Source organism: Antedon bifida, chromosome 2 (assembly GCF_963402885.1).
Source record: "Antedon bifida chromosome 2, ecAntBifi1.1, whole genome shotgun sequence".
NCBI lineage: Eukaryota > Metazoa > Echinodermata > Crinoidea > Comatulida > Antedonidae > Antedon > Antedon bifida.
In genome coordinates this window covers 29,339,403-29,367,394 of record NC_136227.1, presented here as the reverse complement: position 1 = coordinate 29,367,394, position 27,992 = coordinate 29,339,403, and the positions used below count along the sequence as shown (strand labels likewise).

The 27,992-nt window shown below is 32.7% G+C and overlaps 2 protein-coding genes across 4 annotated transcripts; both read left to right on the top strand.

Moving 5' to 3' along the window:
- Nucleotides 1-5: 5 nt before the first annotated feature.
- Nucleotides 6-7,469, top strand: LOC144834510 (DNA repair protein RAD51 homolog 4-like). The gene is made up of 9 exons (XM_078689341.1): nt 6-139; nt 679-740; nt 1,082-1,200; nt 1,486-1,567; nt 1,967-2,095; nt 2,580-2,769; nt 3,327-3,394; nt 3,667-3,831; nt 4,879-7,469. Exons 1-9 carry the CDS (start codon nt 58-60, stop codon nt 4,930-4,932), a joined length of 951 nt encoding a protein of 316 aa, XP_078545467.1. The 5' UTR covers nt 6-57; the 3' UTR covers nt 4,933-7,469.
- Nucleotides 7,220-27,890, top strand: LOC144834472 (uncharacterized). Of its 3 annotated transcripts, none has more exons than XM_078689271.1 (28): nt 7,220-7,574; nt 11,225-11,305; nt 11,545-11,862; nt 12,035-12,328; nt 12,435-12,731; nt 12,862-13,203; nt 13,748-14,032; nt 14,690-15,001; nt 15,081-15,386; nt 15,917-15,949; nt 16,392-16,736; nt 17,451-17,579; nt 18,357-18,596; nt 18,802-18,927; nt 19,203-19,319; nt 19,852-19,962; nt 20,580-20,732; nt 21,273-21,389; nt 21,584-21,700; nt 22,312-22,420; nt 22,553-22,645; nt 23,170-23,241; nt 23,568-23,639; nt 23,739-23,810; nt 24,100-24,171; nt 24,634-25,697; nt 26,275-26,438; nt 26,836-27,890. In XM_078689271.1, exons 1-28 carry the CDS (start codon nt 7,493-7,495, stop codon nt 26,890-26,892), a joined length of 5,580 nt encoding a protein of 1,859 aa, XP_078545397.1. In that variant the 5' UTR covers nt 7,220-7,492; the 3' UTR covers nt 26,893-27,890. The 3 variants fall into 3 exon arrangements, with proteins under 3 accessions (XP_078545397.1, XP_078545398.1, XP_078545395.1); XM_078689269.1 differs by having other exon boundaries at nt 7,301-7,574; nt 15,051-15,386; nt 16,392-16,718; XM_078689272.1 differs by lacking the exon at nt 17,451-17,579 and having other exon boundaries at nt 7,300-7,574; nt 15,051-15,386; nt 16,392-16,718.
- Nucleotides 27,891-27,992: the final 102 nt, after the last annotated feature.

Genomic DNA, 27,992 nt, shown 5'->3' with positions numbered 1-27,992 from the left:
TGGAGAAAAAAACAACAAAACGAAGATGATCACGAGCGGCAATGTTTAAAAATAAAAATGTCTATTTTGTCTACTGGAACGTGTAATGAACTTTCTATAGATAATATAAATATTTTGAAATCAATAGGTATTCGTACAGGTAATATAAAATATAATTTAATTAGGAAATATCAGTCAAAACACCAGACATACCTAGGCTAGGAGGCCTACCTAGGCCTAGGTAAATTAGCTAGCCAGGCTCTACTCTGCGCTGGTGGATGTGTGAGAGAATCTGGTCAATTCGTACCATACTAAATGTCCCTAGTCATATAGTAATATATCTATAGTAAGGATGATACCATTTTAGCCTAGGTTAAATTATTTATTTATTTACATTGAATTGATGGAATTTTTGAACAATTGAATTTGGCCATGCAAGTTTTCTTGCTTGGAAATCACTAAAAGTAAAGAAATGTTGACAACATCTCATTTTCAGTTATCATGGAGGTATAAAAAAGCCTCCATGGTTATATAGACTTAGTTTAGGAGGCTACAGTAGGTGATTGCACTACATAACTGTATAATACTAACTGTATGATATAGTAATTCTAAGCCTTGTTTTTCCAGTGAGAGTTGTATTCTACAGTATCTGATTGATTTTTGTTCCTTAATTTATAATGATGTCTTATTTTTTTTCAGTGATTGACTTTCTTAGTCAAAATCCAGAGGAAATTTCAAAAAAGTGTTTTCTTTCCGTTAAGGTAATTGACATGTATATGCATTGAAAACTTTTTATACTCAAGCATCAGGGTCGGGATGATGTGCACTCCCCATTTTGACAGCTAAAATGAAATATGAACTTTTTTTGACAGACTATAGTATATTATTACAATATGTTAGCCCTCCTGCTCTGTCACGGCGGTGAATCTGGCATATTATACTGTACAGTGGTGATGCAAAAATAAAATATGAATTGTATGTTTTTAAGAACTTGCTATACCTATGCAGGAATTCATTAATAAAAGGCTTCGAAAGAAGAAAATAAACAAAGTTGAACCTAAAGCCGAGAATATGTTATCCATGGATTCATTTTTTTTCACAGGTAATAGCAGTAATACGTAAGGCTTTGTTAGCTCAACATGCTTCTCTTGTGGTCACAGGGTCAAACCTGTATGCACATGTTTCACAAAAACTCATGATATTAAGCACTGGAATTAAAAGGTAGTTATCATTCTTCTACAGTACAGATAGCTTTCTGCTGTTTTGGTATATTATTTTAATTCCATATAGTAGCTATCGCAAACAGCTATTTTTGTTACACAATTGTTTTCATTGAACAACATTGCTACAAATAGTTATATTATTGAAATATATTTTTTATCATTATTTAAAATGTATTGTGCATCAGTAAATTACAGGTAAAATTGCTTCATCTCTTCCTATCAGTCAGTATCACCAATCAATTACATCGCAATCTATCTATAGTTTTTTTCTCTTTGTTTATAGCATTGATGAGCTGCTTTCTGGTGGTTTATTATCAACTGAACTCACTGAGGTTGCTGGTCCTTCAGCCTCGGGTAAAACACAAGTAAGGAGACATATCCAGACAACTACACATAGAATATTATGCTCTGAGCAACTACTCTATCCCCATAAAACAATTACCCTGTATTTTGGTAATTTTCCAAAGTGTAGTTATGAGAAGTGGTTTTTGTCTTGGATGTAGTCGAATGGGAGGTAGTTGTCCTGGGATCGTGTAGAGATTAACAATGTAGTGTATACATGTAATACATTCACCGTGTTCTGAATGACATTATTTCTTCATAAGTTAGTAACATTATTGGGTAGGTCTCACTACATTCAGTTAAGATTAAACATTAGTAGGCAATGAATCAATAGTCTGTGTAAAAGTTTACAGGGATAACACAAAGTAACCACCAATGTTTACAACCAACCAATGATTGGTTAAATTTAATCCATTTTTCAGATTTGTCATGCAGTTACTGCAAAAACAAGCATGACCTTTGGACAATGTGTGCTGTACATCAGTAGTGGTGCAGATTTTTCCTGTGAGAGGTTAAGAGACTTGCTAATTTTAAATGGCTTATCAGAAATGGTAAAATTAAAGTTTTTTTTTTTTTCAATAACATAACATAAAATATAATGGTTGCTTTGCACATTTTAAACAGCTATTATTGGTTTTGGTCTTGCCTATTTATTGTGTCTAGGTCTTGTCTAGAAGCTTTCTACATGATTTCTCTCCTATTTGTCTACTGGTCTCATTTAACTTGATCCTTGAAAAAAAAGCCATGTTCTATTTTATCAAGCACGTAACGTAGTATTTGTCTAGTAGTATCACATGAAAATTCCGTAATACAGCATCTCATGTGTTTCACACATAGTGCCTGTATTGTGGAAGGTTAGTTTCAGTGTTATGTTTGGCTCTATTATCCAGGCGTCACATGTGAAACACATGCAATGCTGTATCATGGAATGTGCCTATGATACTGGATGCATTTAAAATTTACTGTCAACAGGTGCATGCATATAACTAGAATCCATGATGGTATCAAACCATCTCTATTTCCTTACTTTTATAGGAGCTACCAAAAGCACTTAATCAAGTAAAGTGTGTACAAGCATTTGATGTCTTTCAACTACTTCAAATTCTTCACAACCTACCAGCATTAATGCATGATGACTCCACCTTCTATAAGCATGTTAAGCTTGTCATAGTTGACTCAGTTGCTGCAGTAATTTCTCCTATAATAGGTGGAAAGCACATAGAGGGTAAGTTATTATTATTCAAACATAGCCATTCACAGTTTGCAAATATAATTTAACTGAAATTCACTTTACTACATCGCGACACATTCTCGGCCATGATTTTTTTATACATTGTCAGTGTTATGATGTCATGTGTCCACTAGTACTCTTGTCAGAGAGTGAACGTGCCACTCTATTGTCACTAACATTGGTGGGTAGGTAACCAACTTACCCGGGAAAACTACTAAGCATGAATGTGTCATTATGATGTAGGTAATTTGGATTGCAAAACAAGCATAAAGCAGTAAGTCACAATACCACTACGTATTTTAGTAATAAAATATTTTATTTAAAACGTGATGATTGTATATTACTATTATTAATATATGATAAATAAACACAACAGAATTATTCTGCCTGATGATATACTGATAATTGATTAATTTGAAACGATAAGAATGAGGAAAAGAATGAGATATAGTCGCCCCAACCAGGATTTGCTTGATATGCATGTCCTAACCATTAGACCACTAGGGCTACAACTCTTTTTTGTGTGTGCTTTATAATAATATTATTTTTAGGACATGGGCTGATGATGCAAGTAGCAAGAAAATTAAAAGAAATTGTTGAAGAAAATGTTGCTGTTTTGGTTAGTATTTTTTTCAACTTTGTTGTATGTAATTTTTTTTCTAATGATTCTGAATTTAGCAAATGTGATTTTAGTGTATATTAGTGTATTTATCCAGTTTTTACCAATTACTCACTTAAGTCTCCAATATTTGTCCGTCTACCATTGTGTTAAGTGATCTGCCAAAGAATTTCTCAAATGTTGTCATTTTCATAGCATCAAAAACTGGTTTGAATTTAGATATATCTTTATTTTACAGATTAATTTGTGACTGATTTTCATTTGTTAACTAGGTTACGAATCGTATTGTGCAATTTAACAACTTGAGTAAACCAGCTTTAGGAACATCTTGGTTACACGTGCCACACACACGTATACTGCTCACTAATAAGAAGCAAGATGGTACAGCTGGTAACAGATTAAAACGTGAAGCCATGATCATCAAGTCTAGCAGACAGGTACGGATTGCATGCCTAAATAACCCACTCACCGCCAACTTCTGATTTGCTAATAATACATTACATTTACATTACATACAAAGCACAATTGTAAGGCATCGTGAATAAAGATAGGTTCCTTGAACAGTAATTAATCATGTTCATTTATGAGTATTGATATAGACAAATAAATTTACACACTAGAGACTGTTTCAGTCAGTAAAATCACTCTTCAAGAATCGCGTGCTAGTAAAAAATAAATGTCAACATTTTATTTGCACACTATAGACTGTTTCATAAAGGTGATAAAAATCACTTCAATCATCAGATGCTAGGCTCCGAGTAAAGAATAATATGAAGTACAATTCACAGAAAGATACTGTTTATCTAGTTTAAAGATATATTGTCCTAAAAAAAATGTAATGTTTTTGTTGAATATATCACATAATAGTTATTCACTTTGACCAAAAATTGGATTGAGAAATTTACCTGAAGAAACTGTAATTTAATGCAAAAAAATGAACAAATTGACTGGAAGTCAATCAGGTTTTGGTTGAAGTCTTTTTATAAATGAAAACATTTTTTTTTCCTACGGAAGTGATTAAGAACTGCAAAATGGCCTATTCAAAGTATTTTTTTTTCTTCATTTTTCATGTTTTTGGGGACAATACATATTTAATTTATGCAAGATTCCAAATATTGTTGTATCAATATTATATGGATATACACTTATATTGTTTATTCTGTCTGGTTTCAATTCCAGCTAAAGCACTCGCGACAAAAGAATCTTTTATAATAAGTCAACATCTTTTACTATGAAATTTTTTTTTACTCCCCGAATACATTGTTTTCTAACCAAGCAATGAAATATTAATAACATAGTTAGATGTTTGTTCTATATATAGATAAATATAATAAACCAATTAAAACCAGAATACATACTGATTATTAGTTGCTTATAATTAATGAGCACGGGCGATATATTATGCGTGGTAATTAATTAAATTAGATGTCTGCAGGCAAATCAAACATTGTATAAGTCTTAACATTAACATGTTTATTTTTTAGGCTGTTAATATGTCTACAACCTTTGAGATACTAGGAAAATTGGAAATTGACTGAGACAAGATTTACTTTAATATATACAATATTGATTTTAAATGTTATGGAAACGTCCAGCAGATACAAGATACAGATATGAAGATACATATACAAGATACAGATATGAAGATACATATACAAGATACAGATATGAAGATACATATACAAGATACAGATATGAAGATACATATACAAGATACAGATATGAAGATACATATACAAGATACAGAAATAAGAAATACAGATAAAGATACATATACAAGATACAGATACAAGATACAGGTACAAGATACAGATACAAGATACAGATACGAAGATACATATACAAGATACAGAAATAAGAGATACAGATAAAGATACATATACAAGATACAGATACAATATACAGATACAATATACAGATACAAGATACATAAGATACAGATAAAGATACAAGATACATATACAAGATACATATACAAGATACATATACAAGATACATATACAAGATACAGAAATAAGAGATACAGATAAAGATACATACAATATACAGAAATAAGAGATACAGATAAAGATACATACAATATACAGAAATACAAGATACAGATACAAGATACAGATACAAGATAAAGATACAAGATAAAGATACAAGATAAAGATACAAGATACAGATACAAAATGCAGATAAGATACAGGTACAAGATACATAAAAGATACAGATACAAGATACATAAAAGATACAGATACAAGATACAGATACAAGATACATAAAAGATACAGATACAGGTACAAGATACAGATACAAGATGCAGATAAGATACAAGATACAGATAAGATACAGATACAGGTACAAGATACAGATATAAGATACAGATACAAGATACATAAAAGATACAGATACAGGTACAAGATACAGATACAAGATGCAGATACAAGATACATAAAAGATACAGATACAGGTACAAGATACAGATACAAGATGCAGATAAGATACAAGATACAGATAAGATACAGATACAGGTACAAGATACAGATACAAGATACAGATACAGATACAGGTACAAGATACAGATACAGGTACAAGATACAGATACAAGATGCAGATAAGATACAAGATACAGATAAGATACAGATACAGGTACAAGATACAGATATAAGATACAGATAAGATACAGATACAGGTACAAGATATAAGATACAGATACAAGATGCAGATACAAGATACAGATAAGATACAGATACAGGTACAAGATACAGATATAAGATGCAGATAAGATACAATATACAGATAAGATACAGATACAGGTACAAGATACAGATATAAGATACAGATACAAGATGCAGATACAAGATGCAGATAAGATACAGATAAGATACAGATACAGGTACAAGATACAGATATAAGATACAAGATATAGATACAAGATGCAGATAAGATACAGGTACAATATACAGGTACAAGATACAGATACAAGATACAGATACAATGTACAGATACAAGATACAGATACAAGATACAGGTACTGTATAAGATACAGGTACAAGATACAGATACAAGATACAGATAAAAGATACAGATACAGGTACTGTATAAGATACAGATACAAGATACAGGTACCGTATAAGATACAGATACAAGATATAGATACAAGATACAGATTCAAGATACAGATTCAAGATACAGATACAGGTACAAGATACAGATACAGGATATAGATACAAGATACAGATACAAGATACAGATACAATGTACAGATGCAAGATACAGATACAGGTACAAGATACAGATACAATGTACAGATACAAGATGCAGATACAAGATACAGATACAAGATACAGATACAGGTACAAGATACAGATACAATGTACAGATACAATGTACAGATACAATCTACAGATACAAGATACAAGATATAGATACAAGATACAGGTACAAGATACAGATACAAGATACAGATATAAGATACAGATTCAAGATACAGATACAAGATACAGATACAATGTACAGATACAAGTACAAGATACAGATACAAGATACAGATACAAGATACAGGTAGGCCTACCCTATAAGATACAGATACAAGATATAGATACAAGATACAGATACAAGATGCAGATACAATGTACAGATACAAGATACAGATACAGGTACAAGATACAGATACAAGATACAGGTACAAGATACAGATACAAGATACAGATACAAGATACAGATACAAGATACAGGTACAAGATACAGATAAAAGATACAAGATACAGATGCAAGATACAGATACAAGATACAGGTACAAGATACAGATACAAGATACAGATACAGGTACCCTATAAGATACATATACAAGATATAGATACAAGATATAGATACAAGATACAGATATAAGATACAGATACAATGTACAGATACAAGATACAGATACAGGTACAAGATACAGATAAAAGATACAAGATACAGGTACAAGATACAGATACAATGTACAGATACAAGATACAGATACAAGATACAGATACAAGATACAGATACAATGTACAGATACAAGATATAGATACAAGATATAGATACAAGATATAGATACAAGATACAGATAAAATATACAGATACAAGATGCAGATGCAAGAGATACAGATACAAGACACAGATACAATATACAGATATAAGATGCAGATGCAAGAGATACAGATACAAGGTATAATTATAAGTCCTTTTTATATGTTATTGGGTCGTCGTCATTAGCATATATTAGTTTAGAGATTTAATTTTGCTGTTCACAGATCTTGACGTTGTTTACACAAGCTTTCTTATGTTTAGTACATTGTCCTGAGAACAATAAGTTTGAAGTCTGTCTTTCTTTCGCCGTATCTAGTTTTCTACGGTTATTGTTATAATTATTTGTCTATGGCACGCTTTCTGTTGATGGTGGTTATGCAGTTTGAATTGATACAATCACTCAAACATTTGATATGTACAACTTGCCAGGTATTACATGAATACTGCTGCTCATGTTTCACATTTTCTAAAGAGCACAGTTTTTCAAAGAGCACTTTTATGTCGTTATGGTAACTAATGGTAACATCGCATGGGACCTTTAATACAAATATGTTTCTCGGAATAGGTAAATTTCCTAATACAGCATCTCATGCGTATCACACATGGTGAAAGTATTATGGAAGGTTAGGTTAAGGTGTATGATACAGACGTCACATGTGAAACACATGAGATGCTGTATCACAGAATGTGCCTGTGATACTGAATCGTCTGACCACATGTATCATATATAATTATTAGTATTCATTAATATATAAAACCACTTCTCTTTATTTTTATAGCTACCAAATATATAATAAAATCTTCCATTCTTCCTTCTATATAGTATAAGCATAGTTACAGGACTAAATCTTTGGAACAAATTCAATTTGTCACACCACTAATCCTAAAACTAGATATCTTCATATTAAATATAATATCTTTATATATTTTTTCGTTTTGGTCTGTGCGAGATTATTATTGCTGTGTAGGCCTATATAAGCATTGTAATCATTTACATATTGATATTATATAAACATATGGATACGAACGAACATCTTTCGTACTAATTGCACTTTCTCAAATACATTTTTTCTGGTAAAGCCATACAATATTCTTAAAATAGATGTTTGTTCTAGACCTAAATAAACCAATTAAAACCAGGAGAATACATGATTTTTAGTTGCTTATAATTCATGAGCACACGTGATATATTGCAAATGGTAATTAATGTTGATTTCGGCAAATCAAACACTGTTTAAGTCTTGTAATGTGTTTATTTTGTAGGCGTGTCCACAACATTTGGAATATCAGGAAAACCTTAAGTTAATTGAGAGTTGGTTTGAAATATACAATACTGGTTCACATTTGTAATTAATTATTCATAAGACTAACAATTAATTTGTACCATGTTTAAAGTTGAGTGATAATTTGCCATTTAAAATTGTTCCTTAAATGTTTAAGCAGGTGACAATCATCTCACCACCGTCTTAATTACATCGTGTCTACAGAAACAAGATGTTGATATCAAATCAGATTAAAACTTATTACACCCCCACTGCTCAAATGGCAAGTAGGCCTGCAATCAAAGGAAATGTGTTTATTTCTTTGCATTAATATGCATAACAGTAGAACCCCTATTAAGGGGGCACCTTCGGGATCAACCAAACTAATAGGTGGTCCCCCAATAGGGGTGTCCTAAAGGAGGGGTTCTACTGTAATTATGCAGACCTATGTTGAGCAATTTAAACTTTGTTTTGACAACTTTTCGTGATTAAATCTTGTATTTTAATAAGATTTAAATTTATTCAACAGTTCATGTACTAGAAAAGTATGTCAGATTATGTCACTGTGATGATTAAATTTAAAAAACTAAACTCAAACAACTCTTTATTAAGAATCCCGTGACCCTTAAATGAGTAACCTTCCATGAGGGGTATAAACAGTGCATCTTAAAATTTAGTTTAGTGGTAGGCCTACTTAGTTTCAATAGACAATTACGATTAAAAATCAATATCTACACTGGCACCCACTGAGGGAGCACTATATAATCATGAATTTAATTAGTATAGTAAATTGAAAGCAATAAAATCAGACGCGATGGTGTTGATAAAGACATCAGATATTATGTGTGGAACTGGAAAGACGGCAATGACAAAGCAAAAGTATACGTGTATCATCATATCTTAATTGGGTACGTATAGCCTACAATTCATTTTTAATAATGAATTAAATTTTACTCACTGTGTAGTCAAAACGTTTATTTAGTTTTTATATATCCCTAAAATTTACAATCACGTATTCTGTATAGATTCACTGCGCGATGTCATTTTTTGACATGCGAAATACATTCGCCAATAATTTGGCGAAGAGGACAAACATTTTTGTTCTCCAAATTAATAAAGAAAATCAATTCGCGAAAATTAAAAGTTGCGAAAATGTTGGGCTTTACAGTATTTTATTTTAGTAGAGGCCTACCAATAATATTTAGGCCTAACAATAATTATACTCAATCTCAACAAGATCTATCAATTCTACTAAAAGATGTCGAATTATTCTTACGATGTGGTAGATAAGTGGACGTTTTACAACTATAATTGTAATAATATTGTCAAGGAGATTGTCTGAACCCAGTACTCCTAACGCAATATCTGGCAAAATCACTGGAACGCGAAGAACGTAAGCAATCAACGGTATACAGATGATAAACAAAATACAGATGATATTGGGTAGTGACAAACTAAAAAATGCAAGTCGAAGCAATTTATTAGAAGTAAAAACGAGACCATTTAATGTATACGTCAGACGTATATTTATGTACAACTCCGAACCAAGGACATTGATCAAGAAACAAGAGGAAGAAAATAGAAAAAAATAAAGAAAAGAAGAAAATTATTAGAAAAAATTGTAAAAAAAATACATGACCAAATTATCAAATCTAATAAGGGAGCAAAAATACAATGAAAGGAAAATAAAAAGACTAGTCGGCAAACCAATAACGTTCTGGATTGGAAACATTAAAAAAGATACAGTCATCATTTAGTACACAATGAACCCAGTCCTGTCACTGGAGGCCACTTAATTTATGCTTGCTGGAACAGACAAGCATATACACTGCCTTTTTGGTGTTGTAATAACATTATATCCACAGCAAAATTTACACATTTATCAACAAGATGTTGCAAAGTGTGTGCAGGAGTGAGCTCGGAAGAGGTAAACAATTTTGCTCACAACATACATAATTACAATCACATCTTGCATTTATGTTTAATAAACGCAATATTTGTATGACATCCAATTCAAATCATTCTGTTTAGTTACAGGTACTGTACGATAATGTTTCCAATTACTATGCCTATTATTAATTTAGTTTGAATTATGTTAATTTAAATTCGTATTCAGATTTACAAATGTTGACATGGTCTAAAGCTCTGTCTACACTATCAAAATTGACGTGACAAAAAGATGTGATGTGCCCATATATGGACATGAAGATGTCACATCACTACCATATTTGGGCATACTGTATCACTACCATATTTATGCACATCACACTTTTTTTTTGGCAAACTAGTTTGATAGTGTAAACAGAGCTTTACTTTTCGATTATGAATGTTCTAATTTTGGTCTTACAGCGTCTTGACCCCTGTAGAGTAAAACGAGAAGACCATCTGTACTTGTACTTATATTTTACTCTATATAATTCGATGGTAGTATGCCTTCAATGCATACGTTCAATCAGTACGATATACTCGCTATCATGTATAATGGTATTTTTAACCGTAGGCCCTATTTCATTTTCTATATTTTCAGAACTTATGAATATCGTACAAATGGCACTTTGGTTTTTTGGACCATTGTTGCTGGTCATACTGTCAGATTTTCCATATTCAAGTTAGTGTGTTTCTTATAATTTTTTACATCGCATGATGTTCACTAAGTTTTCTGAATTAATACTGTAAACATTACCCTAACATGTTTTTAATGTAGCCTTTAACCCATGGGCTTATAGACACTATAGGCCTACAATTGTAGTCAAACGAAAGACAATATTGTAGTTGGCTGATTCTGAGAAAAATGAATTAAGTACTATACATACTATCCATAAGACTATAAAATTATTTTATTTCTAGTATTAGCCTACCCGACTTTGGAAGGTGGTACAATAGGTAGAGAAGGCCGAATAGAAATGGATGAATATTGGGGCTACGCTGGTAGTGTCTGTTCTGTCGGATGGACTGAACACGACGCTAATCTGTTATGCACGTTACTTGGTTACGAAAGTGCAGACGAACATTTAGTGTACAGATTTGGAGAGGGAACTGGAAATATTTGGTCAAATATTAATGGGTGCATTGACAATGATTACAGTACCGAATGTAGTCCTATCAACTCAACGACGGATCCAGAATGTACACACTCAAACGATGTAGGAGTTGTCTGCTCAAAACGTAAGTTGTAAACTTAGATAGAGGCTTATGCTTATATTGATGACCCGATTTTTATAGTTTTTATGAACATTTTCTTCCCATAACGCACTTTATTAAACAAATAAGGTATCGGAATGCAACCTATACCATCTTATCTAGATAAATAGTTAACTTTCCTTTTTTTGTAATTTAGTGGATATTCGATTAGTTGGTGAAAATCCTAACGAAGGTCGTGTTGAGTTTAAATATTATAGTCGATGGTCAGTAACTTCGGATCTACGACTTACCGAAGCTGATGTAATCTGCCGGTCATTGAACTTTCCTTCTGCTGAGTTTTCGAATTGTGGGATCTTTGGAACTGTATATGCCATGCCTTCTTATGAAATGATGTGCTTGGGTAATGAAAAAGAAATAAGTGATTGTCGGATTGAATATATTTGGTATTATAGATATCGAGACAATCAATCTGGGATTAGGTGTCTTAAAGGTACTTATTTGTAGCACTATAATGAGTACTATATGAAATATTTTTGTATTCAAGTTTGTAAACATTCTAACTTTAATTTGAATTAACTCAATTTGAACTTTTACAGATGGAGTAAAACTAACCGGAGGACAGGTTGAGTCAGAAGGACTACTTGAGGTGTATACAGCCTCTGAATGGCACACCGTCTGCTTCGAAGAATTTGACCTTGAAGCTGGAATAGTTGTCTGTAGACAACTTAACTTTGACAGCGTTTTAGATATAATGTCTGTCAATTACTCCAGCAATCTAAACGTAACAAGTAGCATTTCTTGCTCAGGAACAGAGAATAGATTCGAATATTGCTCATTCGAAACTGGACCAACTCAGATGTGTAGAAGTAAAGTGTATTTGTCATGCGGAATAAGTAGGCAATACAATTCTAGACTGAACTATTTACGTTTTAGTTTTTAGAAATTCCATACATTAAAACAAGTATACATTGGTATTTTGTACAGTACTTTCCTTACAGTTACAATTACTTTAATACTCCGCAGGTGGATTAAGGTTTGTTGATGGATATTCCATGACTTCGGGATATGCTCAGTTATATTATAACGGTACCTGGACATACGTGTGCAAATTTGAAGAAGAGGAAATGCATCCTTTCACGCATATCTGCCTGCAGCAGCAAACAACCGGTGTACACCTAGCCAGGCATAATTACAACCTCCGTATTAATTATGACGACCCATGCTTAACATGTAGCCTACTACGGTGCTACAATTCCAATGAAAGTCAGCCAACTGCACTTGAGATCAGTTCCGACTATTGGTTTTATTTTTCTTATTTCGACAATGTTGACTATGATGAATATATTTTTACCGAATGTGACACAGGTGAGATTATAGCTAGTTTGTTTATCTGAACAATTACTGAAGAAGACTATATACTATTTAGTATCTATCTCATGTTGCCTGTAAAGCACATTTTACAGTGCATACAGTAATTTATTAAAGAAAAAAACAGTACCCAATCCAAAACAGCTAGTACGTAATTTTTTATTAAGTGGACAAATTAGGATTTTATATGGAATCTCATAGCCATCCTCACCCCTCCCCTACCTCGTTCGTTTCACTGGAAAGTGTCCCATTATTAAGGGTGTCCCAAAGTAGGCGTTCTACTGTTTCTTTATAGTAATAATTAATCATTAAAGCCATAAACAAATTTAAAACCAGAAACAACCAACAAACAAATTATAAGAAAATAAGAAGTAGAATACTACATTAGGCAAACTACGTACAGTACCTGTATAATATGACCGCAGAAAGAAATATGTTTTTAGTGATGAGTTGTGTCATTTGGTGTTAGATTGTATACACTGTAAATATTTTAAAATGTTTTAAAATAATTGAGAGATTGATTTTTTAACCTTTTAATTAGAGAGAGTACGAATGCAGAACAGAAGCCATCATGGTCTGGTCGAAGTCTTCAGAAATGGTAATTGGAATTATGTTTGTAATGAACATTGGAACGAGAAAGCCGCAGAAATTGCTTGCAAAGAATTACATTTTCTTGGCGTTGAGTCATGGGGGAGTGGTAATAGTACCAGTCTAGTAATTGGTGCTGAAGTGATTCGTTGTCTTGGCACTGAACCTAGTCTGCTGGAGTGCGAATTTAAAAATGTGAATTGTACAAATGATATTGTACAACTAACATGTTCTGACGGTAATTGATTATAATATATATTCTTTATAAATATACACATCTCATTTGACAAACTGCATTACTGCGAGTCAAATTGCCTAGCGGTTAAGGCAAGGGCGTCGTTTATCGTACCTAAAGGAGCCAACAATATCGGCATGGGTTCGAGGAGGCCGACTCGCTCCTAGTTCTGGTGGTGGAACAACAACGCTTGTCTCGATTCTGGACGGCGATTCCATTGGTAAAAAACATGTTTTCACACATAGCGTTTCATACATAATATTTGAGCTGAGACAAAATTAAGCGAAACGCCGACTAGAATACAACATAAAAAGACAATAACTTGGGCAAGTCTAGCACAACGCAAGTGAGTTGACAAATCGCAAGTGACAGTGACGGTCCTATTCCTTGCACAACGTAAGCATCCATACGTTGCGTCCAATTGAGAACCAATTTATCGTATCACAAACAGTTATACGACGCTGGTACTTCTTGCTAACTCCTCAGTAAAAAAATAATAATAAATAATAAATAGTTTAATTGACCAGGGAAGAGTTAGTTTACTCATTCTTTTCCTGAAATAACTCGTATAGCGAAGAGTACAGAGAATTATATAGACGTTGTTGAATCATTATTGTGGTCCGATATTATAAGAACTTGTTCTTTTTTAATTTTAAACAGTTGGTATTCGTTTCAAAGGATCTGTGGTAGAGTACGCTGGTCGTGTAGAGATATATGACAGTCATACGTGGTGGACGGTTTGTGATGATCATTGGAGCATTAATGACGCAAATGCTGCATGTAGAATGGCAGGCTATCCTGAAGCCATCAAAGCGTATGGTTATTCAACTTTTGGTGAAGGAACTGATCCAATTATAGCTAATGATTTTCACTGTAGTGGAGAGGAAAACTGTTTATGGGACTGTTATTCTACAAAGCACCGTGATGGATACTGTACACATAATGAAGACGCCAGTTTAATTTGTTCAACAAGTAAGATTGGGAGTTTCAATTTTCTTTTTAAATCCCTGTTAAAATTTAGTTTTTATTGTTTATCAATTCATTTTAACAGAACCTGTTCGACTTTCCGATGGCAGCCACCCATCTGCGGGTCGTGTTGAAGTATTTATTAGTGGGCAGTGGGGTACAGTTTGCGATGATAATTGGGACATGGACGATGCAAATGTCGTCTGTCGGCAACTGGGTTTCACAAATGCCATTGCATCTTACGGCAGTGCTAGGCACGGTCCTGGTATTGGATCAATTCACCTCGATGAAGTGCAGTGTTTGGGGAACGAAACGGACCTATTACTTTGTAAAAGTTCACGGACTCACGACTGTGAGCACTCTGAGGATGCATCTGTATCTTGTGCTGTTGGTATGAAAACAAACTAATTTCTTTGCTTAATAGTCGAATAATTACACAAATACGGCGTTTTATTATCCAATTATTTCAAATTAACATTGTTTAAAGATTTATTGTCGCCTAAAAACATGAAAAATGATGATTATTAAAATCAAACTTTAAATAGGCCATTTTGTAGTTTTAACAAAGTTAATTACTTCCGTAGGTAAAAAATTCACTTATAAAATGACAAAATAAATGGTTAAATTCAACCAAAAACCCATTGGCTGGCAGCCAATTTGACCATTTTTTGCTTTAAGTTACAGTTTTTTCAGGTAAAAATCCAACTTTTGGTCAAAGTGGATAACTATTATGTGACATTAAAATGGCATGTTCAACAAAAAAATGTAAAAAATTGTTTTTCAGGGGGACAATACATCTTTAAGTGCCACAGCCAATCTAATAATGTGTACTTCGAACCCTGTGCCTGACATTTATACTTATTAATTCAGTAGTTTAGTAGACTGTATTCTAGATCTTCTTTATTTGCTTTTTTTTTGAAGATGTAGGTATAAATACGTTGTTTCCGGCTGAAGGTAAGTTGATATTTCATTGTTTAAAGATAGCTTTTTTTATAATATTATCATCTCTATTGTAAGAGCTGGTCTAGTCAACATGCAATACAAAATTCTCTTCTCGCTGCGAGTGTGTTTATAAAGATAGTTTTACTTTATCAACAAAAATAATGACATTTTGTTAGTTATCATTAGGTTGTAAATATTCTCCCAATTCAATGAATAACAAAATATTCATTATCTGTTTCGTATCTGTTTTATATCTAATTAATCTAAGCGAGGGGAGAGAGAGAGAGAGAGAAATAAGATTTTCCATGCAGCAGGACTAACAGTACGTGATACAAAATTAACCAATCATCAGATGGCAAGGATACAAAGATGTTTTATAACGTTTTCTAATAGATGTATGACCTTAATTATAATTGTACACGTAAAGTTGTTCCTCTTGCACTTTTTTTTGCAGGTGGTTGTTATGAGTATTGGTTTCCGAGTGACGAGTCCTGCCTAACTGTCATTCATTCAACTAGTAATAACATTTCGAATATTTCCTGTCCTAACGGATCGACATTTCTCTCAGTGTCTACGTCATCAATTCAAACAATAACAAAATATTTAGGTATCTTTTATGGTTATGAAGAAAACACTATTGATGTATTACTTTGGGAAAAGGTCTATTCGGAATGTGTATTTCTAAGATGGTCGCCTAGATCGAATAGTTTGAAAGAAGAGGAAATGGCCTGTGCCGAATTAAATATCAGTGCTTACATATGCCAACAAGATATGCCCACAGGTAATTATAACATGTATGGTAATTATTCATTTTATTTTATAACACTATAATTGTTGAACCTCTCTGAGTGAACACCTCTCGTAAGCGTATGCCCACCATAACGGAGATGGAACTGTGATTTTGGAACCTCTTATAAGCAATCGTTTTCGTAAACGGACACGGGCACTATGACCGTACAATTTTATAGTTTTTGTATGATAAATTATCGATGACAAAAAAATTCAGTTTAAATTCAAAATACTTAATACTGCACCAGTATCTAATTCAAATGTTTTTTCCTGTATTATATATTATATCCCGTGCGTGTGTATGTAGCTTTCTTTAGTTTTTAAATTATTATTTATTTTTTAAAGTTATTGTTTTGTCTTTTCTTGAAATTTTGAAATACATTGTTTTACTTATATACTGTAATTGTTTATTTTTATTCTCGTGGAACTAGCTTTAAAATTTTATTTTTTGAGTTTCTCCAGCATAAGTGCATTCTACTTTTTTAAAACTTTTTTAATTACATATTATGATGTATTTTATGAGAATAAATTGAAAATTTATGAACAGATAACAGTGACTGGAAAAGCAAACTACCATATTATATTTACCGCCGTGAAATATCGGTCATATGTACGAAAATCGTTGCCAGAAACAGTATTAATATTTTATTAACAATATTGTTAGAAAACATAAAGCTAATCTTTATTTATTTTTTGTATATATTTATACTTTATTTAAATTTAGATAACCATACCACCTGTCCTGACAACCAGTTTACTTGTACATCTGGAACTTGTATTCTAAGTTCATTACAGTGTGATGGAAATTTTGATTGTCCTGATAAAAGTGATGAAGCACCACATTGTATCCAAGGTCAACCAAATCATGTCATTTTCTTTTTTTTAGTTGTGAATTTTCATTTACTGTAAATCGTATAGCCGCGATACGGTATACGGTTTGAAAATACATTTTTCAACTTAAGAAATGTAATATTGTGTTTCTTTAATATGTAACAATGTAAAGGAATAACTTACACGATGACGTCATAAGAGAGTCGTTAGCATAAAAGTAACACTGGTCTACTACTTTATCAAACTAGCATAACACTTTAGAATATCAACCTCATTGAAAGAGTACCGTAGTTACTATTAAACCTTCTATGCAACATTCTATCCAAGAGAACAAATATCGCAACTCTTCGATATTATTAGGTAAAAGAACGATTTATGTATGCAAATATGTGGCCGGCTGCATAGTGGCAAAGATATACATATCTGAGAAAACTTATATAATATAGTTGTCTCCGACCGAAAATTTCGTAAATCATTGTATGATGTATTCCTCCATGCATGTGGTAAATGTGATGTTTTTATATATAAAATTATTCTTAAATGCTTTAAAAAAAATGCAATTCAGTTAATTAATCCTAAGATAATTTTAAAACCAAAATTGAAATAAAATGAAATAGGATGTCTCGAGCGTAGAGGGCTGTTTGTTTCGCAAGAAAGTATCTCTTTAATAGAAGTTTCCTCTGAATTGGGGTATCTCAATAGTTCTATAGTATCATGAATTCATATTCAGCATTCATAAGTTTGTTAGATTGTTACAATTTAAATTTAATGTTTGTGTCTTGGTTCGTTTCGTACTCAGATTGCTACCAGACGACTGACGGGTCTGACTATCGAGGGACACGAAATTTCACAGAAGAGCAAGTGGGTTGTTTGAAATGGACAAGCCATGTTAAAGGAACTGGTGCAATATATCCAGAAGATTACATCGGTAAAGGTATTGGTGATCACAACTTTTGTCGGAATCCAAACGAAAGACGCCGGCCATGGTGCTATACAGAGGATTTTTATGAAATTAAAGATTGTAGAGTTTCAGATTGTGGTAAGTTAAAGTATCAAAAAGGGTAAACCATACAGCCACAGATGTTTTAGTTTCCGAATATTATATATTTTTGTATATTAAAATACATGACTGGTATTAACGTTAATTCTTTTTAAACTTTTATTTTATACTTGTATGTTTTTAAAAGGAAAGTTAGCAAGTCGCTGAGAAAAGATAACAAAACAACAGTTGAATCACATTTTAGTTTCAGAACCAGATAATAATTGTCCAATCACAAGCTTCCGATGTTTATCCGGTCATTGTATTCCCTATTCATTTTGTTGTGATCATAAATCTGATTGTCCGGATAATTCGGATGAAGCAGGTTGTAGTAAGTAACGTGTTTATACAACCATTGATCAGTTTAATATAGTTTTTTAGTAATGCTCATCCTTTGAAGAGATGATATCTTTATCATTCTTATTATTTAAAATTGATAATATAATAGTATCATCCTTAGTTATGTTTCTTTTTACGTTGTTAGATATTCTTTTTCGCAACGCGCAAATAGCACAAGTGTAGGTATGATAAAGCCAAACTCAATTGCCGTCTAGGATCTTAGAACACAATTGTGCTATATTTAAACCACTATTTATTTGTTTCTAGCATTCATTAATTGTACCGAAAGCGAATTTGCATGTGATAATGGTCGTTGTTTGGAGTCATCATCAAGATGCAATGCTGTTACAGATTGTATAGATGGATCTGACGAGAAAAAATGTGGTTAAGTAGTCATTACACTAAAACTGTAGATATTTTGTTTAATGATGATTCGGGTGACCGAGTTTAAAAGGAAGAACGTTGTAAACCATAACAATAACATCAGTACAGGTCCAAGGCATTCTCCTCTTGCTAAGATCCATTCAGCCTGCTTACTTTTTAAGTAAACAGAATAATATTTATTGACATATACCATTGACATCAGTGGCACTCAATCTATGAAAGGTACAAAAATCACAACCAATTTACAACAGTCCCAAGAATCCATTCCCGCTTTAAAAAAAAATACAACGTACTGGTACCCTCCATTAAACCCTGAATATACCCCTTCTTTGATAAACCTAATAACAGTAAACCATAACATGTATAACAAAAACAAAAACAAAAAATGTAAGTATCTTATGAACTTTCCAAATATGTTATGTTTCCTATTTTGTACTAATACAATATACCCGAGAACGACACGGCACTTCGTCCAATATTGCTCGAGCCACATGTGTGATCACCTTCACCTCTATTAAACATTTCCTTACAGGTAAATGTAGCTCGAACTTTCTAAGATGTAGCGATGGAAAGTGTTTGCACCCAAAATACACATGTGATGGAATACCTGATTGTCCCGACGGCCCTGATGAAAAAAACTGTGGTACGTTGTTCATATTTTTATAATTGAATTAGTGAATTTTAATTTAAAAAAATCATTTTATTTGAATGAAACAATGTTAAAATTATTTTTTTTATAAATTAATTATTTTTACACTTATAAGTGGAAATTAATTATATGTAAGCCAAAAAGTATAAAATATACGATATCATCGGATTATTTGTTGTTGGTGGTTGCTAAGTAGTATGTTGAATACCGTAGTGCCTTTTACCCGGTCTGTCAGGAACTATTAGACTATTAAACTATTATTATTTCCCAAGATGGCACCTGCCGCGGGCTATTTTTCTCTGAGCATCCCTGTTTTGCTTATTTAGAATTGGAAAATTATTGCTATATAACTTATATTTGCTTATGACTTTTATGTGCAGTTTTACATGGGCGAATGTTCATTTACTAATAAACTATTTAAGCCAGAACTTATGTTGTATGCATCTTTATTTAGTATTCTATGAGTTTGTTAATTGCCGCTGTCTCCGAGTAGCAAAAATCTATTTTTAAGAACTGACGCTGTTTTATCACCTTTTAACATCATCAAAGAAATTGAAATAGGCCTAGTTGTGTGTTGGTGTTTTATTGTTTATCTTATTCTTACATAACAGAAAGTGTTTTGTCAACATCCGTATGTGGTACAGAAAAATTCAAGTGCCAAAATCAACTTTGCATAGATCTACGTTACTTGTGTTTATTGGATTACGATCATTATTTATATATTAAGAAAGGGTGTCGTGATAACAGTCATCTACAGAATTGTGGTAAGAAGTATAATGATTTGACAGACACTAAATCAGTAAATATAATGACATTCTAACATACATGTTTTAATTTTTAAAGTATAATTCATTCAACATTTCCATAATTATAACATTGAAACAGAAAAAAAGGAAAAACATTAGTACTCATTTACTTTTAAGATTACACTGATAATGTTGTTTAGCGTAGCAACTAAACATGTTTGCTCATTTTATCATAAAGCTCAAGTTTATTCTAATTTTATTATGCTGTCGGAAGTTCGGCAACATTATTCGCTACATCACCTTAACACTTCAGTGTCAATCAAGGATTACGAAAGTTGGTAAAACTCTCGAAGAGATCCGTCAAAACAGCAGCTGACATAAACTACTTAAACAATTGCAAATCGTTTTTCCAAAACGTTAATTATATATTTCTGATTTATTTATTATTTAGATCATCTTTTGTCTATGATTTTTTTTAATTTTCCCCAAAACATCAAATGTTTGTCAAATTGGTTTTATATTATTTTGGATGGACTATTTAAAAATGTATTTTTACAGATTCGTATGAATGTCCACCAAACACTTACAAATGTCCGGACTCGTACTGCATCACAATCAAGAGTCGATGTGATGGACATAAAGATTGTGCGCATGGTGAAGATGAAGATTTCTGTGGTAGGCTCAAGTTTTAATGTACACATACATCTACTGTAATGAATAACAAAATCTGCTCTAGCTGGGTTAAAATATGAAAATTCGATATTGTAGAAAACACAACTGTATTTTATTGTGGTAATCTAATCAAAACCCTGGAATGAATTACTGTAATAAAATGGAATTACAGTTTTTAAATGTATTTCTTTTTACAGACGATTATGATTGTCCAGGATACTTCAAATGTCAAGATGCGTCAAATTGTATTTCTCAAGATCGTGTGTGTGATGACATCAAAGATTGTCTTCGTGGGGATGATGAACTTTTCTGTAGTAAGCTTTAAATGTATTTATATCTTTATCGTATTCATCAATCAGTTTCTATTTCAGAATACAGAAATATAGCATGTAATGTAAAACAATGTTAAAGTTTGTATTATTATATACAGCCAGCCACTGAGGTTTGAAATTTAGTATAACCATTATTTTAAAATTATATACAACCTTGAAGTCATCATTGTAAGAAACATTCTACAATAATACTGACAGCTCAGTTGATTAGTGTGACAGGCAGTTATATATCAATGTACGTCTTAGCTTATTTGTTACAAAGTGCGTCAACACTTATTACAAAGTGCGTCAACATGTATTACAAAGTTCGTCAACACTTATTACAAAGTTCGTCAACACTTATTACACAGTTCGTCAGGTTAGAATAAATCCGTATTTTGATGCTCGAAGATATTATATATAATAAAAAAACACATTTCTTGTATATTTACACTATTTAATTATTATTATTATTTTCGAGACATGGTTTATTTAACATTAATCCCTTTTCAAACCAAATGACGAACTCTCCTCTAGCAATTAGGCTACAGCTAGAGAATTAATATTATTATCAGGATTATAACTGTAAATATATTGATTATGGTTTATCTTAGATTTAACATGCCCTGACGGATGTAACTGCCAAGGTCTTTCTTATATCTGCACTGGGACAGAATGGACAAAATATAAAGCTGAACTAATTCCACAAGATATACGATATTTGTATGTATTACGTTTTATTGTATCATACTGGTTCACATAAGTACTCACATATTAATTATACCAGCATAAGTAACTTAATTTTTTCTGAAATTATATTTAGTTTATAAATAAGAAGATTTGCTTATTTTTTAGAAACGTGAGCAAGGTTTCCGTACAGCCTTTTAAGGGTGTTTCTAGAGATGAACTACTTTTCATGAAGTTACAATACCACTATCTTGTAGCCCTGTAAGTATTTTAGATACAGTTACCGTAAAGCTCTGATTATAGATTACTACCATATTAATTTTGGTCACGTCCCACCTTTTTGTCATACTCTTATGCTTAGACAATAAATACGCAACACATTTACTCGGTACCGTTATTCACTTTATTCATTCGTTGTGCACAACCTCCTGCCTGGAACTCCCTCCATTTACAAATACCTTGTCAATTTAAACCAACCCACAGGTGGAAGATATGCAAATAAGTCATTGCGTACCACAAAAGAATAATATAGACGTCACAACAATACCAGTTAGATCATAGAGCTTTACAAACTTGGTTAATTTTGCTTCATAATGGTTTAGAGAAAATGTTTCCAACCAACACAATGTTGTTTTATGTATTGTTTATGAGAAATAAATAGAATTTGCTTCAGTGTTCATTAACAGGTGTCGGAATTCTGTCGAGGAATAACGGACGAAAATGACTAACTTAACTTGTTAGCCGTTAATATTTTTTTTCACAAAACCTATCTATTATTATTTTAGTGATATATCTGGGAATAATATCAGAGCAATCACCAACAACATGTTTAATGAGCTAGTGAATCTGAAACGCCTGTACGTAAAAAAACCTGTTGAATAAGTAATATTGAGACTAGTTACAATAATAATGATGATGATAATAATAATGACGACGACAACAACAACGATGGCGACGGATGACGAATCACTATGAGTGACGACAAAGGCGTGGCTACAATGGTATACAAATAGTGAATACAAATTTTGAGGACGATGGATATTTTTAGTGATGAAGTTGAGATAAATACATTGGAGTTAAGTGATGATGTTAGGTGCTTGTTTTATTTTGACCGTAGATGTAGTTTTTAGCTCTAACATGGCATTGCTAGAATTGGTAGTATAATGTGATGTTTTTATTTTAGATATATTCAAGAAAACAAATTAACGAAACTAGAAGATAATGTCTTTGAAAATGCAAACAATCTACTTTACCTGTAAGTACTAGTTTAAAAAATGCAAAATACAAAAATGTATATTTAATGTGATCGTAGTATTCCCTTTAAACAAGGTTTCCGTATACTTCATTATTGTAGAGATATGCATGGTAACGGAATAAAGCAGTTAAACAGACACACATTTTCAGGTTTAACTAAACTTGAATATTTGTAAGTAACATTCGTTTAATTGAAAGAACAACATTCCAATGGTTTTCTTAAAAAGAAATGTATATAATTTGTCAATAGAAGTATCTTAGAAATTCATGTTTATGTATGCGGTAAAATCGGTTTCAATGAAAAGAGCTATACATTTACTTGAATAAGTTGTGCGTTTCACCACCATAGACATCCTCTGCCAGTTACCGTATAAAGGCCGATACATCTGTACGTAAAGTAAAACTTCAAATAGGAATACATACATAAATAGAAATACTATATTATGTATTATTTATAACAGAGATATATCTGACAATAATATTGACCTGGAGAATAAAGATATCTTCGTGGACTTACAGTCTCTGAAAACATTGTAAGTTTATTCTTTTTTTTTTATTGTTCCGTTTTCAATGTTACTGTAACTTTGTGTCCCTTTCACATCGCGTAGCAAAACTCCGGAGTTTACAAACAATACCGGTATTTTGTTTAGTGTGAATTAGAAAACAACTCCGGGACTTCAAAATACACGGATTGAACACCTGATGAGTGATGTACTCCAGTGTTACTAGACGATGCGAATGGGTATAGTGCTCCAGAGACATTTGGATGTTTCTTGGTGGGTGATGTAAGGGCCAATATACACCGAGTTTTTTTATGTTGATGGGTTTTGATTAAATTTTATCCTAACTACTTGAACGCACGATATCAGATAAACATTAAAAGAAAACCAAATAATACTAAATCCAGAATAATTATTACTGGTTATTAATTGAAATTAAAGTTTCTCCAGAAAAAGTTCGACTCGGTGATTATGATTTGTATTTGGTCTTTTCAGAAAATCGGATGACTACTTCTTTTGTTGTTTGTTGGATTCGGCCAGGACTATCGACTGTACACCAACGGCCGACACATTTTCTTCTTGCGAAAATTTAATGCAAAATCAAGTCATTCGGGTTTTCTTGTGGATTTTTGGTTTAAGTGCACTGCTGGGAAACATGTTTGTAATTGTCTGGCGATGGAAGCATTGGCCTACAGCGAGAGGTCTTTGTTCAAAGCAGTATATTCTCATCACAAATCTTGCCGTAGCAGATATGCTCATGGGGATATATATGCTGATAATTGCAACTGCCGATGTCCTCTTTCGAAACGATTATGTTATCCATGCTAACAATTGGAAAGCAAGCGTAGCCTGTACGTTTGCAGGAGTCTTAGCATTTCTATCAAGCGAATCATCCGTGTACATATTGAGCGTCATTAGTTTTGATAGATTTCTGCACATTGCATTTCCGTTCGCAAACTTTCATTTTACACAGAAAACAATAAAAGGCGTTATTGCATTTGGATGGGTTCTGACGCTGGTTATGAGTATTCTGCCAGTATTACCAATCCCCTACTTTAACAATGAGTTTTACGGTGTAACCAGCGTGTGTCTTGCATTGCCATTGACGTCGGAAAAAGTGAGAGGATGGGAATATACCGCTGCTATCATAATTGGTTTCAATACCTTTTGTTTTTTGGTTATCTTTGTTTGCTACACCGCGATTTTCATTTTTATTAAAGCATCTAGCAGAAATATTGAACAAACAGGAACAAATAACTCTGACAAGAATCAACACATTACAATTGCTATGCGAATGGCTGTTATTGTTGCTACAGATTTCTGCTGCTGGGTACCAATTATAGTAATGGGCATTTTATCATTGACGAGAACAGTTTACATACCACCAGAGGCATATGCATGGGCAGCGGTGTTCGTCTTGCCAATCAATTCTGCAATTAACCCTTATCTATATACGTTTGTAACGCTGAAGAAACGTCAGAAACAGAGGAATGTGTCTAAATACGTAAAAGAAAAAACAAACGAATGTTCAGGTATGAAAACAGGCGAACGAGAGTACGGTACGTTCACTATAAGTAATCAATACATTAAAGGACAACTTGCGAGAAACATATTTTAACAACGTTAGGGTTGTACATATGATTAAAAAAATCAAAATACCAGACTAAACATTTGGGCAAATTTAAGCCTATACAGGTCAAATTAGCAATTGAAGTGACGGTACCTATCTCTTGTGAGTTAACAACAATGAAAACTCATGAGGTAGATTTTGCCATGCACTTGTGACGTCACAGCAATTTACGGAGGCGGCTGTACGGCGAGCGCGTGCGGCGATATCGTCAATCTCGCAATTGTTCTGAAATCATATGTACATACATCCCTAATACCTTGTTAAAATATGGTTCTCGGTCAAGTTGTCCTTTAAATAGTAGGGCCTATAGATTGAGCCAGATTTCCACTTTAAACATCTATTTTACTTTGATGGACCGACCGACAGCATATATGTTGCATAGCGTGTATTTGTCTGTTTTTTTTTAATTCAGTGTAGGCCTATTTATAATACAAAAGACGATATGACGAATACTGTACTCTAGAAAAGTAACACATAATACGTACACTATTTTTGTTTCACTTAAGGTACACATTTTACGAAGATGTCAAACGAAAAGACGGTCGTAGAAATGATTGAAAATATCATACGATCACAAAAACTATCCGACGACAGTGTTAACGTTGAAATCTTACAGCATCTTTCAGAGGTACTGGATCTAGCTAAGAAGTATAATACTGACATTTCACAGGTACTTAAGTTGAGTGTGGCTTTAAACGAACATCCTACGAATAAAAACCCGTATTTTGCTGATTTTGGTCATGGTCATTAATAAGATTTATCGCAAATAGCGTGCGCGAAGCAGGATGGGAAGGATTTGGGAGCAAACGTCACAACGCGTACGTACGTGATTTGTTGTTTGTATGTACACGTAGTGACGTTTGCTCCCAAACACTTCTCACCGTGCATTTTACAATGACGTTCCTCGCGACATCAAGCTATTTGCGATAAACCTTGGCCTGAAAAAGAAAGATTGTTTTTCCGGTAGAAAGCAAACTCAAGTGTTTTTGGTTTTTTTTCGCCTAACTTTGTTAATGTAATAATTAATCTGTGTATTTTGCGAATTATTTCTTTTTTTTTAAAATTAGATTGACGTTGGAAATCATTTACAGCCTAACATAGTGACGACAACAACCAAGTTATGAATATTTTAAAATGTAAATGTAATTAGTCGGTGCTGCTTCATTTGTCGTATATTGTTTAATGTCGACGACGAAGATAGATTAAACGAGTCATGGTACTCTTTGTAGATTGAATGGTTAATGTATATTTATTGTTGCTATTGTTATACACTAATCGAATTGGTTTTTTTAATGTGACATAATCATTTACGTAGGCGTACATATATATTTACGTAGGCGTAGGCATTATAGATACATAACTTGGTATTTTGATGGGAGGAGTTAGTTCACTTGTTATATTCCGTACAGCCTGCAGCCTTGTCTGCAGACGTAAAGATCTCTCCGATTCTTATGCACGTGACATTTCTTCACATTTACACTGCGAGCAATTACGTCACTCTTGTTTATAAATTTAAATGTATTAGTGAAATGTGTATCTGTGTATTTATCTAGCCAAGACGACACAGCCACAGGTCGGATTAGCACCGGATGTTATTATCATTAATATCTATATGTAATACGCTTACAAAAATATGTATATTAGTTTAATTATTCAATCCGTTAGAAACATTAATATTGTTGCTCTATATAATTGGTAGACAGTGACACTGAATTTAAAGTCTCGTACAATTGTATAGCTTAGTGTATTTTGTTGTAATAAACCGACACCGATTGTTTTGTAGCCTCACCGTACATTAGAAAGCGTGTATAAACAATTACGTCACTTTTGTTTTATAAATGTAAATGTATTCAGTGAAATGTGTATCTGTGTATTTATGTAACCAAGACGACACGGCCACAGGTCGGATTAGCGCCGGATATTAGTATTATTTAATATATATATGTAATACGCTTAGGGTACAAAACAAATATGTATATTAGTTTAATTATTCAATCCTTTAAAAACAATATTGTTGCTCTATATAATTGGTAGACAGTGACACTGAATTTAAAGTCTCGTACAATTGTGTAGGTTAGTGTATTTTGTTGTAATAAACCGACACCGATTGTTTTGTAACATACATTAGAAAGCGTGTATAATATAATTATCCTAGTTGTATTTACCTAGCTTCTGTCAATACTTATTATAACTACTGCACGGTAAAGTACATCTCATGAATTAT